We start from the raw sequence: 16,672 nt of genomic DNA on the forward strand, positions 1-16,672 counted from the left end.
AGGCTTTCCCTGCTTTTACCTCACTCGGCTCCTGTGAGGCCTGAGAGGTATTCTACAATAGCTCCCCACTATCCTCAAGTCTAGGATTGGATTTTCCTCTTCACTGGGACTGACCCATCCCTATGTCCCCCTCCCTGGAGGCAGGTCCATGAACTCAAGCAATCTTCCATGAGATGTAATCCTGGAAAGTGAGACTTTAGCCATTTGGCTTGCACAAATGGATCAGCGTTTTTCTCTAAACTGAGTTGAGCTTTGACACTTGCACCTGAGAGGCTGACCAATCCAGCCTTCTTGGATGTAATCTGAGACTGTAACATACACTGTTTAGTCTGGCAGAAGCTGGCTGACTCTAGGGGCTCCTGCTGTGCAGCCCTGTTTGCACCTTTGTGGTGCTGGCCCAGCAGGCAATGCAGGGACAAATGAGACAGGAATTTATAACACAGAGGAGAAGAAAATAGCTACTTGATACAAAAGAATCATTATTGAAAAGGTTATTCCTTCATGTCTCTTAGGTTATTATCACAGAGAACTGTAAACTATCAATCCAAGGTGATGGCCAGAGCCCGGGCTGTTAGAGAGACAGCACATGCAATGCATGCTTCCAGGAGTATGAGTCGGGAGCAGAGGGAGAAGGATTGTGGTTTCCTTCTGACACTCTTTTCTGGGGGACTGTGCCAAGTGCGGAGGGGTAACAGATAGTCTGGGGAAGCTGTGGTTACTATATGAGTTCAAGTGCTTCTCTTACCTTTCCCATGCCAGCATGGGCATGCCCCAGCTTGATCACCACAGGGAAGTTCGGGGCTGTGAGCTGAAAGACACAAGAGGAAATCACTTAATTAGAAATCTCAGAGCACTGCCACAGAGAGGCTCCAGGCTATCTGCTCTGTAAAAAGATTCACTCATAGAATGCAGTCAGGGATCCCCACAGAATGCTCTGCAGCAGGTCACTCCAATATGCCTTTGCACATCTGAACTCTTAGGACCAGGTTGCCAGGGGGCACTCAACAGACTGCAGAGATGGAGACGGTCCAGTCAACTGATTTCAAATTTTGGCTTTACCATAGTGCAGCTGCAGGCAAAGAATGGATCCATGCCTTTTTTTCTCATCTACAAAATGGGGGCGATAATACCAGACCACTGGGATGGTCATGAACATGGCTAAAAAAGCCCTATTTTACTATTTTATGTGCGTGGGTCCTTTGTCTACATGTATGTATGTGCACCACATGTGTGCCTGGTGCCCACAGAGGCCAGAAGAGGGTGTTAGATCACACAGAACTGTAGTTACAGATGGTTCTGAGCTGTCATGTGGATGCTGGGAATTGAATCCAGGTCCCCTAGAAGATTAGTCAGTGCTCTCAACCACTGAGACATCTCTTCAGTCCTATGTCAGGAATTCTAAAATGGTAAGTTCAGAGAATATCAGCTTCATGTTTCCTAGCACACTTCTGCCTACAATAATACTCTAGGTGCCTGGAGGGTCTCATTACCCACTGCAGGAATTCATGTCCACTTTTGCTTCTACCATGTTTTAAACGCAGACACTGTTAAACAGCCTCCTGATGTTGGCTTCTTTGAAGCATCCTGCTGTTCTCCAGGCCTTACCTGCCTGTTCTTTCAAGCATTTCTAATCCCAACACAAGGCTGAATAGAGAATCTATATTTCAATCTGTACTGTCAGCAACATTTTCTCTAGGTGTGTGCATGTGTCTCTCCCTTTGACATAAATAAAGAATGTTGAGAGGAAACCTTCGAGAGGAAAGCAGGGTTTGCGCCGAGCTTCGATTTGTTTCATGTTACCCTTACGTTGTTTGAAGGATGTTTGCTTGGTTTGTAGGAATCTATTCTGGTTTGCTTGAGGTCGAAGCTATCTCGCCTTGATACATAGTAATGAGTCAGTGTCCTCCTTTTGAGTCAGACTGTCCGTCAACAGGAGTCATCACATCTCTTTCTCTAGGCTGTACAGACAGTGATCTATTGCCCTGTCCAGTTGTTCCCAAAATGCACTTGTCCTTATGCATGAGGGGTCTTGAGGAATTCAGTTCTTCCCTCTGGGTGTCTTGCCCAATGGCCGTAAACACCTAGTTGATTAACGAAGCACACTTTGTCAATATATTCCCAGAGCTGTCTAGATCTTGAGACTTTGGTCTAATGAGTGGATCAAGCCCTTGGTGGATTCAAAGGAGGAGGGCACCGCTGGGAGGTGGTCAAAGGTCTCAGATGGAGGAACTATTCTTGGGAACTATGTCCCATCCTGGCCCCTTCCTGTCAGAGTGCCATTCTGTTTCCCCTCCACCATGATGTGAACTATTGCAGCACCCCTTCCCCAGGATAGACTGACCCATTTGAAACTGTGAGCCAAAGTAAACTCTTCCCCATTCTGTCGTTTACATCAAGTATTTTGTCAAACAAATAAAAAAAAAAAAGCAAGGTATATCTCCCTTCATTACACTCGCACAATGGTCTTGTGAGGAAATCTGGGAAGATGTGCATTTATTATTATTTTTTTATTACTATTATTATAGCATTTTACACACAAGAAAAATTTCCAGCTGAGGACTTAAGTTGGATTTTTGTAAACCCCAAGCTCAGTTTGAATGTTTTCCCCCTTAATTCTGGCTAAATATTTCCGTACTTCTGAACCCCAAGGTGAACCAATTTATCTTTAAATAAAAAAGTAGTATTTGATTTTGATACCAAAAGCAATATGCACTCACTGTAAATGTTCAGAAACTTCAATAAAGTGTTAAATATAAAAAAAGGCAATAACAGTCATCCCAGACTTATCGTCTGCCAGAATGAGAGAGAGAAAAGGCCTTATAGTTGTTTTTTCATTTGTTCTGTTTTTTATGGAGTTGAGAGTACAGTGCATATCCAATTTTGTTTCCCACTCTTTCCACCTAATATTAAGGGACAAGAGTGTTCCCGGTGGTTATGGTGGGTTTCACATCTGAAAGCGACTTCAAGAGCAGCAATGGGGCATCGCATCGAAGAAACAAAACCCCGCCCAAGCAACCGAAAGCCATGATGTAAGTCTTTCCTTGACACAAGCCATTCCCTCGTGCCCTAGAAGGAGCCAGTGTGTGGATTCTGTGTTCACTCCCCTGTGTTTGATCCTATTCTCTATTATGTGATCCCTAACAAACACTGACCATCTTTAAACTTCATGTTTGGTGCTGCTTTAAAAACATTCTTTCACGACTTCATACACACATGCACACTCTGACTCTAGTGCTCCTACGTTTTCATCCCCTCCCCCCTCATCAAACATCTTCCGCTCAGGTCCTTCTCCTCCTTCCACGTCTATTTATTTGTCTGTATCACATTGCTTTAAATTAGGGCGACTTGCAAGAGCATGGGAGGGGAGCCAATTGAACACGGCTCACCAGCGGCTGCACCACTGAGGAATATGACTCTCCCACCCTCAACCTTTAACTGCCTACAGCTCCTCAGGGAGGGGTGGGACCTCTCCTCCATCCATGAAGGCACACTGATTGGCCCAGCCTTGTGGCGTAGCCACCGCTCCTGTGAGTTCATGGGATGCCACAGTCATAGCTTTTCAGGGCTCCTCCTCCTCCAGCTCTTACGTTCTTCCCACCTCCCTTTCTTCGATGTTCCCTGAGTCCTAGAGAGGGTGGCATCCTTGTCACATTTAGGACTGAGCACTCCACTCTTACTCTGAGCATTTGATCAATTGTGAGTTCCTGCATCGGCTATCACCCAGTGTAGACCAAGGCTGGGAGCAGCACTGATCTGTGGGTATAAATGTAAATATTTAGAAGGTACTTTGACATCACGTTCATATAGCAAAACAATTGTATTATATTCTTGCCTAGGACCTATGACTTCTCCAGCCTTGGGAGACTTCCATTTTATCTATCTGACCAGTGTGAGGCGCCCACTGAGTGCACTTTCATTAGGGATCTTTTGTTACCTGGCATAATCATCACACACAGCCCTCTTTGCAGACTGTGGACAAACGCAGCAATTGAAAGATTGGAGGCTTTGCTTCCATCTCATTTAAAGGTGGAACTGGAGGGGAGATGGGTGTTCTCTTGCCTCTGCCCTGCCCACACTGGTCACAGGCAGCACTAGTGGGACCTGGAGGGACCATGGCATGCCACTGGTTCTGTCTTGATTTTAGGACAGATATTAGTTTTCTGATCTGCAGAAGGGGTTGATAATCATGAATTTGTAGGGCTGTTAGGCAAGAGGGAGAAATGAGGAGTATAAACTTCTTAGCTAAAAGTACTAAAGTCGCAGGTATGAAGTAGAAGAGGAGATGGGAAGGATGCTCTAACTTTGGGAGTAAGGGAGGGGGAGGTTCAGGAAGACTGGATGATGGAGACTGACAGCAGAGACTCTGGTCCTCTGGCACCTTCTAATCTAGCATGGAACGAGCTGAAATCCCAATCCAGGAGAATCAGATGACCACACCAGGAGGAACAGAGTCAGGACTGATGACAGTTGGGTGATTTCAATATCAAGAGCTTGACTGAGATGGTTAGTTTTGATAGTGAGTTTGAATGGATTGAGAGACACCAGAGGAATCAGTAAAGCACGTTGCTGAGCGTACGTGTGAGGACATTTTCAGTCAGATTACCAGAGCTATGACCCAAGCAATGGTTAATAAACCTACTGATGGATTCAGACTTTGAAAAAATATTACCTAAAGGCAGTGGAAACTCTGGAAGATGGATGGGGCCTGGTGAGGGGAAGTGGGTCATGGGATGTGACTTTAGAAGTCATAGCTTGCTCCGTGTAGAGAAGAATCCATTCTGTCACATGCTCTTAAGGCCATGTTGTCCTGATCCATCATGCACCCATCACACACCCATCACACACCCATCACACACCCATCACACACCCATCACACACCCATCACACACCCATCACACACCTATCACACACCCATCACACACCCATCACACACCCATCACACACCCATCACACACCCAGGACCACTACATTTCCTAAAATCTCTGCAACTGTGAGTCAAAGCAAGTTCTTCCTCCCTTAGGTTGCTTATGTCAGGCATCTTCCTATTTTGTCACAGTTCTGAACAACAACTGAGTGGCACAGCAGTGAGTAGCTTTACACAGCCCCTATCCCCATACTATAGTGTGCTTTGATAGGTGTATTTCTAGGCATGCCCCGCCCCCGCCATGTCACACCATAATAGTTGGAGCCACTGGTTGGTTTCAAGATGATGGGGGTAGAAGGAGTTATGACACTCCTAGGAGCTGCCTCTGTTTTAAGTGACACTTTTAAAATTAAGATACAGTATTGAAATGATCCTGGGAATTCAAGACAAGGAGTTTCATCCCTCCCACCCCCCAACTCCTGCCACCCCCTCAGTACTGGGGATTTATCCTAGGACCTTGTACGTGGTAGGCAAATGCTCTACCACTGAGCCGTATCTCCAGCTAAAAATGGGAGCAATTTGCAGCTAATCATCTCTGTGTTCATGTTGTATTTATCACCCTCATCTCTATATCTAATTAAAAACCTAGATATTCTACAATAATATCTAGGAATTATATAGTAACAATATAATATATACTATATTATTATATATAATAACAATAATATCTGGGAATTTTACATCTATTCTTTTCCACTTGGCATCGACTGTGTTTTCTTTTTCTTTGTGTGTATGCGTATGGTGCATTTGTGTGTACACTTGTGAGTATCCATGTTTGTGCTTGTGAAGGTCAGAGGTCAATGTCAAATGTCTTCCTTCATCTCTCTTCACGGTATTTTTTGAGACAGCATCTCTCACTGTACCTGGACCTTAATGATTGGCTCAGTGCTGGCCAGTGAACCCTAGGGATCGTCCTGTCTCCATCGCCCAGTGCTGGGATTACAAGCCCATGCTGCTACACCCATGATGTGCATGAATTTCCTGCTTCTGCAGCAAGCACGTCACCCACTGAGCTATCTTCCCGGCCTGGCCTTCTGCTTTTGTCATACATGTTTCTGACATCTCTCGCTTTACCCCTTTATGCCTTCTCTAGCCCAGGTGACCGCTCTCACCTGCCTGGTGTGCTTCTGCCCTTTGCTCACCACACGTGTCTTTTTACACACTTGTTGCACATAGATAGATGGTGTGATTTTTTTTTCTTTTCAAAACCATCTCTTATTGCTTGCTTTTGCAATGCTGTGGATGGAAGCCAGGCCTGCTTTGCCACTGAGCTACACCTCTGCCCATGCTTAGCTCTACATATTAGACCATGCATAGTCCTTCCATTGTGACAGACACAGTTCTAATCCAGTCATTGCAAGAGCTGCACCGTGTTCCATGCACGCCTGTCCTGCAATACTTTAGCAACTTTCCTGCAAGTGAATGAATATGAGTGTGATTCTTTCTCTCCATCTCTTTCTCCCCCACCTACCCTGCTACTGCAAACAAATCTCCACAGAACACTCCTGTGTAAATGTCCTTTGACCTGTATTTTATCTCCAAGGGCTAAACTTGGAGCTTTCCAATGAAGCATAGGCAGAGCTAGGAGATATTAGATAGGTTTTTACAGTCAGTTGTTTTATCTCCAGAAATCAAAGTGGATGCTGTGAATCTGCATATGAAGAGTCCACCCCTGACATCACCTCTCCCCCCAGATTAAGACTGATGGTTTTCCAGGGGCCAGGAATAGGACCAGGGATCTCTTGCGCAATGCACTTTAGAGTCACTTCCTTCCTGGGCTTTATAGATAAGAAAACAGAATAAGCCACTCACTTGAGCTCTGACAGGTTTGAGCAGCAGCACAGCCCCATGGCTACTCATCTCTTCTGACCTGTTCCCTCTCTTCCATGCTGTTTCTATGGACCCCAAGGGCCATTCCTATTTTCACCCCTTTGCCACAGCCCAGCCCCTCCCCAAACACAGACAGGTCACAGAGGACAGAAAACATCTTGTTAGCTGGGCTATTTTTTCTCTTCCCTTTGCAACAATAGCTTTATTTAGTTTCCTTGGGGATGGTTTCTCAGGGACCCTTTTCCCGGTCCCATGGCCCCAGACACTCCAGAGTTCAGCACTGCCCCATGCCAAGAGGCCTGACATCCTGTTGGAGAGGGCAGATCCATCTTTGAAAACAGATTCCCCACCCTGATAAGGCCTTATTCAAAAGTACTCAAATAAGCTAAAAGAAGTGGGGCAGCCCTGTGTTCTTCCAGGGTGTTCCCCTGGGAGATCAGAGTCTGGCAGGCTGAGCCAAGGTCACTGTTCAACCAACCCAATCCTCAAACTGAAGCTGGAACTAAAACTACCCAGCGGGCGCTTGGGCAACTTCCTACCCAAGGTATTCCATCTATAATCTCTGTAATAAAGATTTAAGCATGTGAAGAATTGGATCCTGGCTGAACCATTGCTATAGTCTGAGTGTCCAAGGGCTCATGGAGGAAGCCCAGACTCCAGCTTTGTGCTGAGGTGACAGGACATTTAAGAGGTAGGGCCTAGTTCATGGTGCTGAGGTCACTGGAGGGAGGTCTAGTCAGTTTTGACGGGGTATGGCTAGCCCTGCAGGAGTGGGTTGGTAGGAGAGCTCAGGCCAGGGGCCTTTCCCACTGCTTTGGCTCCCTGCCTCCCTGTACGATTATTCACTGTGCTGGTTAATTTTTGTCAATTTGACACAGACTAGAGTTACCTGGGGAAAGGGAGCCACAACCGAGGAACTGCACGCATCAGACTGGCCTGTAAGTGTGACTGGGGGCTACTTTAATTTTTTAAAAGAGAAATTATTCACATTATTCTAAATTATAGTTAGGTATGTGTGTCATCATGTGGGGGCCAGAGGTGTCCAAACCCCTTGGATCTGGAATTACAAGAGGTTGGGATCTCCTGGAGATGGATGCTGGGTCCTCTGGAAGTGCTCTTGACCACCGAACCATCTCTCTATTTCTGTGGAGGGCATTTCCTTTTTCTTTCTCCTTTGAATGCAGGATCTCTCTAGTAGCTTTGGCTATCCTGGAACTCAGAATGTAGACTATACTGGTCTCTGATTCACAGAGATTCTCCTGCCTCTGACTCCCAAGTACTGGGATCAAAGACAGCATTCTGTGGACAAATGCCATTCCTGGGTGAGTCTTGGGCTGTGTAAAAAAAGCAAGATAAGCAAGCTACAAAGAGCTGGCTAATAAGCAACGCTCCTTCATGGCCTCTGCTCCAGTTCCCACATCTGAGTTCCTGCTGTGGCTTCTCTCAGTGATGGAGTGTAACCAGTAAGTCAAATAAATCCTTACTGTCCCCTCTCAAGTTGGCTTTGGTCAGTGTTTTATTAAAGCAACAAAAAGCAAACCAGGAGAGCCCCTCACTATTTATAGTACTGTGCTTGGAATCTGAGTGCTGTGGGCTATGATGGAAACTCTGGAGCTAGGAGGCTTCAAGTGGACGCCTAGTTTCTACCTTTAGGACTTTGAGTCACAAACAGATCTGTGACTCAGTTTCCTCACTCTCCAGTAGGAAACTCATTAGCTTCAAGCTCCCTGAGAAGCGATGGGTTTCTGTCTGTTGCTGATTGTGGTTGAGACCAGAGGGTTGTCCTGGTACAGGACTGTGCAGAGGACTGTACAGAGGACTGCAGATCTAGCTAAGAAGCGCCACAGACACTCAACATTACAACCATCACAAAGAACATTCTCCACTTGTATTCCAACCTCACTCATGTGTCCTGCTGTACACCTGGGTGCCCAAGACAAACATGGTACCTGCCCTGCCTTCCTTAGCTCTTATCCTATCCCAGGTCAAGGGCTGGTACTTGGGAAGGCCTAGCTAGGTGATATTTGCTGGGTAGCCTATGGGCTCTCTGCTCCGAGAGTTCCCACTTCTGTTTTGCTGCCATTGCTGCTTCTAGTGTGTCTTGGAAAAATACTGGTAACAAATTTGGAATATTAAACTGAACATGCCCTACCAATAAGCATGCATTCCTTTTTCTTTCATTTCCTGTTTCCCTGAGAAGTGCAATAGTCAGAAATGAACACCCCAACCCCACAGGCTGGCTCTACAGACAAGGCTTTCCTTGTTCTTCCCTGTCTGAGCTTAGGGTTGTAGCAGGCTCAGCTGCCAGGCTATATCCTTACCCACTGGGGACTCTCTGGGTGACACATCTGCCTACAGAGGACATCCTCAGGGGAAGAGCTTGTCTGGAGCAGTGGCCAAAGATGCCTGAAAGGCAGGGTACAGGATCCCACCCTCAGGCTCCTGAAGAGAGGATTCCTCGGGATCCCGAAATTCCTGGGCTACCCACTGTTCTTTTCTCCCCTTTCTTCCCCTCCCCTCCTTCCTTCCTGCTTTCTCTCTTCTCTCCTCCCCTCCTTTCTTCACCTTCTTCCTGTCCTTTCCTTGTATTTACTTTTCTTCAAAATGATTTTTTCTTCATACAGGGTCTAACTACATTACATGTGCCCTCTCTTCCCACAGGAGTCTCCTTGGGCAGGTTTCTTAGCCTCTGTGGTGGTTTGAATAAAAATGGCTCTCATAGACCCATGGTGTGGCCTTGTAGGAGACAGTGTTCCACTGGGGGTGGGGGTGGGGTGGGCTTTGGGGTTTTAGACGGTCAAGCCAAGCCCAGTCTCTCTCTCTCCCTCTCTCCTTTCCCCTCTCTTTCCTTCTCTCCCTCCCTCTCTTCCTGCTGCTTGCTGGTCCAGATGTAGAACTCTTTGATACCTCTCCAGCATCTTGTCCGCCTGTGTGCCAGCACGCTTTTGCCATAATAACAATAGACTAACCCTTTGGTTACAAGCTTGCTCCAATCACATGCTTTATTTTATGAGTTGCAGTGGTCATGGTGTTTCATCACAGCAGCAGTAACCTGACTGTGACAGCCTCCCACCTCCCAGGGGCTTTGACTGTAAAGGGAATAAAGTTCACACCAGAGCATCATTGCTACAGTCTGATCTGAGTCTGTATGTGACGCACACACTGTCTACATCTGCAGCCCAGAGAGTTCTCCATGGGCAACAGAAATGGCGATCTACTGAAGATCAACCCCAACACACCAACCTTACCACCTATTAGAGTTATGGTGTAGTTTAAAACATTTTATTTTTGAGACAAGGTCTTTTGGTCTCCACCTAGGCCAGGTTGGCCTTGAACTTCACACATAGCCAAGGATGACCTCCCTCCATTTTCCCAGTGCTGTGACAACAGGCATGTACCATCATGCCTGGTTCAAGGTTTTGAATATTGAGAATCAAACCTGGGATTAACTTGCATGCTAGACAAGTATTTGCTGACTGAGTTATAGTCCTAGTCCCAGGTCATGCTTGCATGCTTGTTATGTTCCCTCCTCCTCCTCCTCCTCTTCTTCCTCCTCCTCCTCCTTCTCCTCTTCCCCCTCCTCCTTCTCTTTCTCCTCCCCCTCCTTCTCTTCCTCCTTCTCTTCCTCTGTTTTTTCCTCCTTCTCCTTTTCATCCTCCTCTTCCTCCTCCTCCTCCTCCCCCTCCTTCTCCTCCTCTGGATTGAAGTAGGAGCTTTAAGGATTTTAAGAAAGTGCTCTACCACCGAGCCACACCCTCAGCCAAATTCACCATCTTTTTCTTTCTTCTTTTTAGAACTCTTTCTCATCTTCTTTTTATAAACCTTCCCTTGAAAATATTCTGAAATCACCATTAAATTTATGGAACTGGATTACTCACTCTTTCTTCTCTGCAGAATGATTCCAGACATTCTCTAGTTATGCATACAGATGCTCACCTGACAGCAACACCACCCGTCTGTGTTCCTCTAAATCTTACACAATGCTTTATTTCAATGTTTAATTAACAATAAAAGTTTTCTGGCCATACGATTCATACATGACAAAATTCTCTCTTTCAAGTGCTTGGTCATGAGCTTGTTGAATGCACACAGCTGTGCAATTGTCACCATTCTCTATTGTCACAGAATCACAAATGAGGCAACCTGCATAATTAGTGTCTACTTTGTATATGCTCATAAGATTCATCCACACTGTAGTGTGTGTTCTTTTTATTGGCACATAATATTCTGTTATATAGGTGATGTTTCACTTTTAAATCTGTATATACATATGCACATACATACATACATACATACATACACATTTGCAGTACTGGATGTTGAATTCAGGGTCTCATACATACTGGGAAGGTGGTCTCTCACTAAATTACACCTTAACCTCAATCCCAATATAGGTTAGAATGTCTCAATGTACATTTCTAGCATCTACAGATAGACCATAAAGGTGAATAAATCTAGAAAAATCTCAAAGCCACAGTTAAGACTGTCAAGATCTCAGCTTAGACATCACCCCAGTAGCCCACCAGCCTTTTCTGGAGGTCTGATCTTTGGGAAGGAAGAGAGTCTCTATTGGCTAAAAAAGCTTGGGATTCTTGTATCTCTGTGTGTCACACCTTGTCAGTTTGCTTCCCCTCTATTTGAGTCAGTTCTTCAGTACAACTGTTGGATCCTTCTTGCTAATGTTAACATCTGAAAGATGCTGAAAAGGAGGAAGGCTCAGAGGGAGAATGCCGAGGGACTGTGGCATATGAATTAAGCTTCTGCTCACTGCTTGCTCACAGTTTCTGCTCAGCTTCTGATTACAGCTCAAGATACAGAGCTACGTAGGTCCTTGGCCTTTGAAAGAGGGCTGCTGGGAACATCTTTTGTTCATAAGCTGTGATTCTTAGTAAGTTTAGGATGGCTTCAGGATGGGATTGGTCAGCCATGACCAATTGCGCCATGACTCTCAGTTGCACCCTGCATCCCTGGAGAGAGAACTGACAACTTCTCCGGCCAACCAGGAAGGTAGAAAAGGACCCCTGCCAAGGCAGGAGGGCCGCAATAGAGACAGGAATAGCAAGGTACAAGTGAGCTGATGGAGAGAACTGGAAACGGGGGTTTTCGTTAGGGAGAGGATAACAAAGAACTTAATTACATTCATTTCTGTATTTGCATGTGTGTGGGCAGGTGTGTGCCACAGTGTGTGAGTAGAGGTCAGAGGTCACATTGGAGTTGTTTTTTGCCTTCCACAGTGGGTCCTGGGATCAAATCCAGGTCCTCGCTCACCAGCGTGTGTCTTTGCCTGTTGAGCCATCTTACTGTCCACAAGGCCTTTCTTTACCCTCTTCCTCCTCTTTCCTTCCCTCCATGGAAGGGGTTGCAGAGAAAAGTATATAATCTCTGAAGCCAGTCTGCCTGAGCTGTGCATTCTTGGGCCAGCTACTTCACCTCTCTGTGTTTGTCACCAGTTCTATGGGAAGCAGTAGGCTCCACATCAGTTGGGATGAATCTCCATGAAGCACATGGGTGGACACACAAGGAGAGCAGAAGTATTGCCGGCCCCTGGAGTATCCTGGTTAACTCAACATGATCCCTGTAACTGCAGCTGTCTCCTCTTGCCATTCTGATTAGCTTTCTGAGGTACCACCTGCTAGAAGGACCCTGGGCTTCCATGCCAGGGATTGTCAGGGCTTCTGTGAGACTGTGGAACCATATACTCATGGCAGATGAATGTACCTTGGTGACAGAGAAGGGTATGACTCAGCCCCAAGAGAAAGCTGGACCAGGGTTTCTTGCAGCTTTTGTTAGGCAGCTGTGGCCAAACACAACAGAGATACCTGACAGCCTCTGAGACCATTCAGTTTTCATGACACTACCTCAATATCTCCTGCCTGGTCAGACAATGGTGACCTGTGAATGTGAGGCCAGCACATTTGGTAAGGGACACATGTCCATCAGTACAGCTTGTTCCTTTACTGAATGGAAGACGGTGAGGTAGTAGAGGCAGCGACGATAGCTGGGGCCCTATTCCCAACTAATACCACACCCTAGTCTTCACAGCTCTTAATGAGATATGAGAGGCAGACGCTCTCCCCACTATATAAATAATAGAGGGGCAAAGCTGCTGAGTGAAGCTGGGAAGCCAGCCCGAACCTTCCAAATCCAGACATCCCAACTCTGTCTAGTCTCTTTACTTGTAAAGCCTCACTCTGTGTCTAGTCTCCAAGCCCCAAGCAGCTCCTGACTTCAAGGAGACTTTTTATTCCACATCCTCTGGACAAGCGCTGAAGTAGACAGCCAATGGTCAGACTGAAGTAGACAGCCAATGGTTAGAAAGTTCTAAGAAAGAACCTGTGGTGTTGGGAGGAAGTGAGCAGGCAGTCCTGCCGAGCACCGAGGATAGGCCTTTCCTGCCCCTCCTCCCTTCTCTGGGCGAAGGATGGATATTGGGCAGGGAAATGTGGTTTGGAAAGGAAGGACAGATACACAGAATATTGGAGCAGGTCTAGGGAAGAACCATATCAGCCTTGCCACATTTGGATATGGTTGGAGCAATCTCTTGGGGGGAGGGCATTGCTCTCTATTTGTACCTCTTTGCAGGAAGTAGGGGATGCATGGTAGAGAGGCCAGCCCTGGGACAGGTGGGTGGGGCTTGATATCGCTAAGACTTTTTCAGGCAGACATGCGGGGATGGATGGGCAAGAGCAGATCTAAGCCCCATGCTGGGCCACGGCTGGCCTGACAGATGAGGTGTGTAGGAATGTGTCTTGGTGGGGACTCTAGGCAGGCTGGCTGGAAAGGGATGCTTCTTTGGAGACAACCTGGAGCTGCAGGGGTATGGGCATGGCTGGTCTCCATGCAAAGGATCCTGGGGGAGAGGATCAGGGTCCCCAGGGCTTGATCTACAGCACAGGGAGGCTGGAGGTGAGAGGAGGCAGGAAGCACAGGGCAGCGTGAAAGCAAGCTGTTCTGTAATCCATAGCAGGGTCCTGGCTTAGGCCAGAGGGCACCCTTTTAGTGTATTTCATTGCGAGGAAGCTTCCAGGACCCAGATAGAGGCTAGGACCTGTGCGAAGGGTGAGATGTTCTCTGAATAGTGGGCTTTTTAAGAGAAGGGTCCATGAAGATGTCTGGCTTCAGAAGCCATATCTGCTCTGTCTCCCTATGGCCAGCTGTGCTATGCTGCAGCCTTATAGTAGAAACGCCTCGCTTAATTCTCATGAGCCTATTGCATTGCTGTTACTTCTGACTCATGAACCAGAAGTCCAATACGTAATTAAACAACCCGTTCATCTGATGCTGAAGCCAAATTCGTGCTTGGGAACCAGACTGTCTCTCACTGGTCTAGAGTCACAGGGATAATCCACACCCTAGTCATGGAACACTCATCCACACAAGAATGATTTCAACTCAGCCATGCAGTTCGTCTGGCTGCCTTAAAGAGGAAAGGTAGTGTTGAAGAGTTACCATAGACAACCGGCAAGGTGACATTTGTACTAAATTTTGCACATAAAGTTGGTTTGCCAAATAGAGAAAGGGGCATTCCAGGCAGATGCATCATGGGGAAAGGACACAAAAATGTGAAAATTCCAGAGGGTTCAGGAAACATCAGAGCTGACCATGGGATAAAAGGAAATTCTGGGAGTGAGAAGCTGGTCAGTATCCACACTCAAGGAAGATCTCACTTTGCTTTCTGCTCTCTCCAGATGAGGGTAGGCACATAGTCATTTGTGCTTCTTGCATGTTCAGGGACTGTATGCTAAAATATCAGTTTATTAAATGTACACATTCAAACCAAACCGCAAATTTGGTTACTCTGTTTTGGCTGCTGTACTCCCCAAACAAGAGCTTCCAAAAATGAAGGCTTCTCCCCTCCTTTCAGAAACACATGTTGAAGTATTTTCAGATGAAAGAACATCATGTCTTGGATTTGCTTTAAAATAGGCCCGTGTGGTCTGGATATGGACGTGAGCCTGGTGTGGCCACAGACGGGGTCTGATCTGGAGCTGTGGAGGGGCACAGGCACAGTGCTCATGCTACTTAATGCTCATGTGTGTTTGATCATCTCTATTACAAGCTGTTTATATGTATGTATGTATGTATGTGTGTTTATGTTTGTGTATGTGCACATGCGTATGTGTGTTCATGTTTGCGTATGTGCACATGTGGGCATGGAAAGTATCATCCTTACTCTTTCTCCACCTTATTTTTTGAGACAAAGTCTCTCACTGAACCTGGAACTCACCAACTTGGCTAGACCGTCTGGCCAATATGATTTAGGGTTCCTCGTGTCTCTGCCCCCTCAGCTCGGACATGGTGTACACCATCACGCCTGGCTCTTTTACTTGGGTGCTTAGAATCAGACTCAGGTTCTTATGAATGTGTGGTAAGCACTGTACCAACTGTGCTTCCTCCCCGGCCTCACAGGCCATTTCTTTTGGAAGGTCTCCTTTACTCAGGGTGGACCTGCAGAGGCCCAGAATATACATCATAGTGAGGTAGGAGTGTAAATGATGGAGTGGGGGAAACACAGGGCCTGAAGCCAAGTCATAAAATCAGTTGCTTAGACTGCATCCGGCAGGGGATGGGCACCAAGGACAAGACTGATACTATTCAATTTTCACTCAGTACAGAACATGCAGAGTGCTCGCTAGAAGGAATGGAGTGGTACTGTGTAAGGAAGGACTCTAGTCTGAGGTCTGTGGAGAGCAGGCTACTGGGAGTGTTGGCAGCTAACTTGTCCTCTCCTTCACATTGTCCCCAGGTGGTGCTAAGGTGGTGTCCATGGGTTTCAAAGGAAGGATAAAGCCCCTAGTGTATCTTTACAATGTCATATTTCCAGTATAAATAGTTTTCAAATCAGGTGGTTATGAACTGGGCTTGCTGCTATAGTCCTGCCTTCCCTGCTACCACAGAGGTGGGAGACTCAGAGTCAGGGACCAGACTATGAAGGCTATGGCGATGATGTGTGACAGTAGGTTCCCGAGGACCACCAGGAGGCCAGACCAGGTGTTCAGTCTTGTCCAGCCTCTGAGCCCCTCCTTACCTTAGCCAGACGGCAAATGGCTCTTTGTGAATAAAAGAACACAGAGAAGCAGAGGCTTCCTCAACACCATGGGAACTCTGCCAGATGAATGAGTAAAGCTAGCACAGGTTTGACCTAGCCTGGAGCAGGTCCTCCATAATTCTCTGCAGGCTTGGAGGGATTGGTAGTGAGATCACTGTGGTGTCCAAGGAGGAGGGGTGAGGGGCTCAGTTCTCCCCTAGGACAAAGCCATTTCCTCTTAGCTCCAAAGCATCAAAGAGGCATGGCTTTCCAAGCTGAATGGGGCTGGGCAGAAACAAACCAGGCGCAAGGTTTCTCCATTAATATGTCAGCCCTTTAAACTTATGTCTCCAGTTTTTTTCTTGGCTCCTTAATGTGGGGTTTCCTCATTTTAGATGGATGGTGTGATTCCCTCCACTTGGAGAAAAAAAGCTTCTAGATGCTTTTAAATCAGGCAAATGAGTAAGGGCTCCCCTGTTTCATTTTGAAGATGCAGGGCATGCCAAAAGCCCTCTGGACTGAATATTCAGTGGCTGCATAATGGAGCAAGGGAGGCTGCCAAGTCCCTAAATCACTCACCAGACAGGACAGTCTAACCACTGGGACTAGGAGACCCCAGGCAGCACTGTGAGTCAAGCTGCCAACACATGGAAAGATGGCTGGGAGTGGGTGATCTCAGCAAGAAAGGAGGCACACACCTGAGGAGCTGGTGGCCCTGAGTGGGCCACAATCCTTTGAGCTCACCTATCTGAGTTACCTGGAGATAGAGAAAATCAAGGACCCATCATTAAAATCTCCAGGGGTGTGGATTCAATGGTTACACTTCCTTTCTGAAACTCAGCTTCCTCATTGGTAAAATAGGTCTGAGTGTGGAGGGGGGCCTTGTGATG

The 16,672-nt window shown here is 46.7% G+C and overlaps 1 protein-coding gene across 1 annotated transcript in view; it reads right to left on the reverse strand.

Annotated features, from left to right (window-relative positions):
- Positions 1–16,672, reverse strand: part of Syn3 (synapsin III) — a 416,223-nt gene that overhangs the window by 69,041 nt on the left and 330,510 nt on the right. The window contains exon 6 of the mRNA XM_028776968.1: positions 746–808. Within this exon, the coding sequence (XP_028632801.1) occupies positions 746–808 (63 nt within the window). The remainder of the gene's footprint in view (positions 1–745; positions 809–16,672) is intronic.

The sequence above is a fragment of the Grammomys surdaster genome, unplaced genomic scaffold (genome assembly GCF_004785775.1).
Source record: "Grammomys surdaster isolate TR1022 unplaced genomic scaffold, NIH_TR_1.0 275, whole genome shotgun sequence".
Lineage (NCBI taxonomy): Eukaryota > Metazoa > Chordata > Mammalia > Rodentia > Muridae > Grammomys > Grammomys surdaster.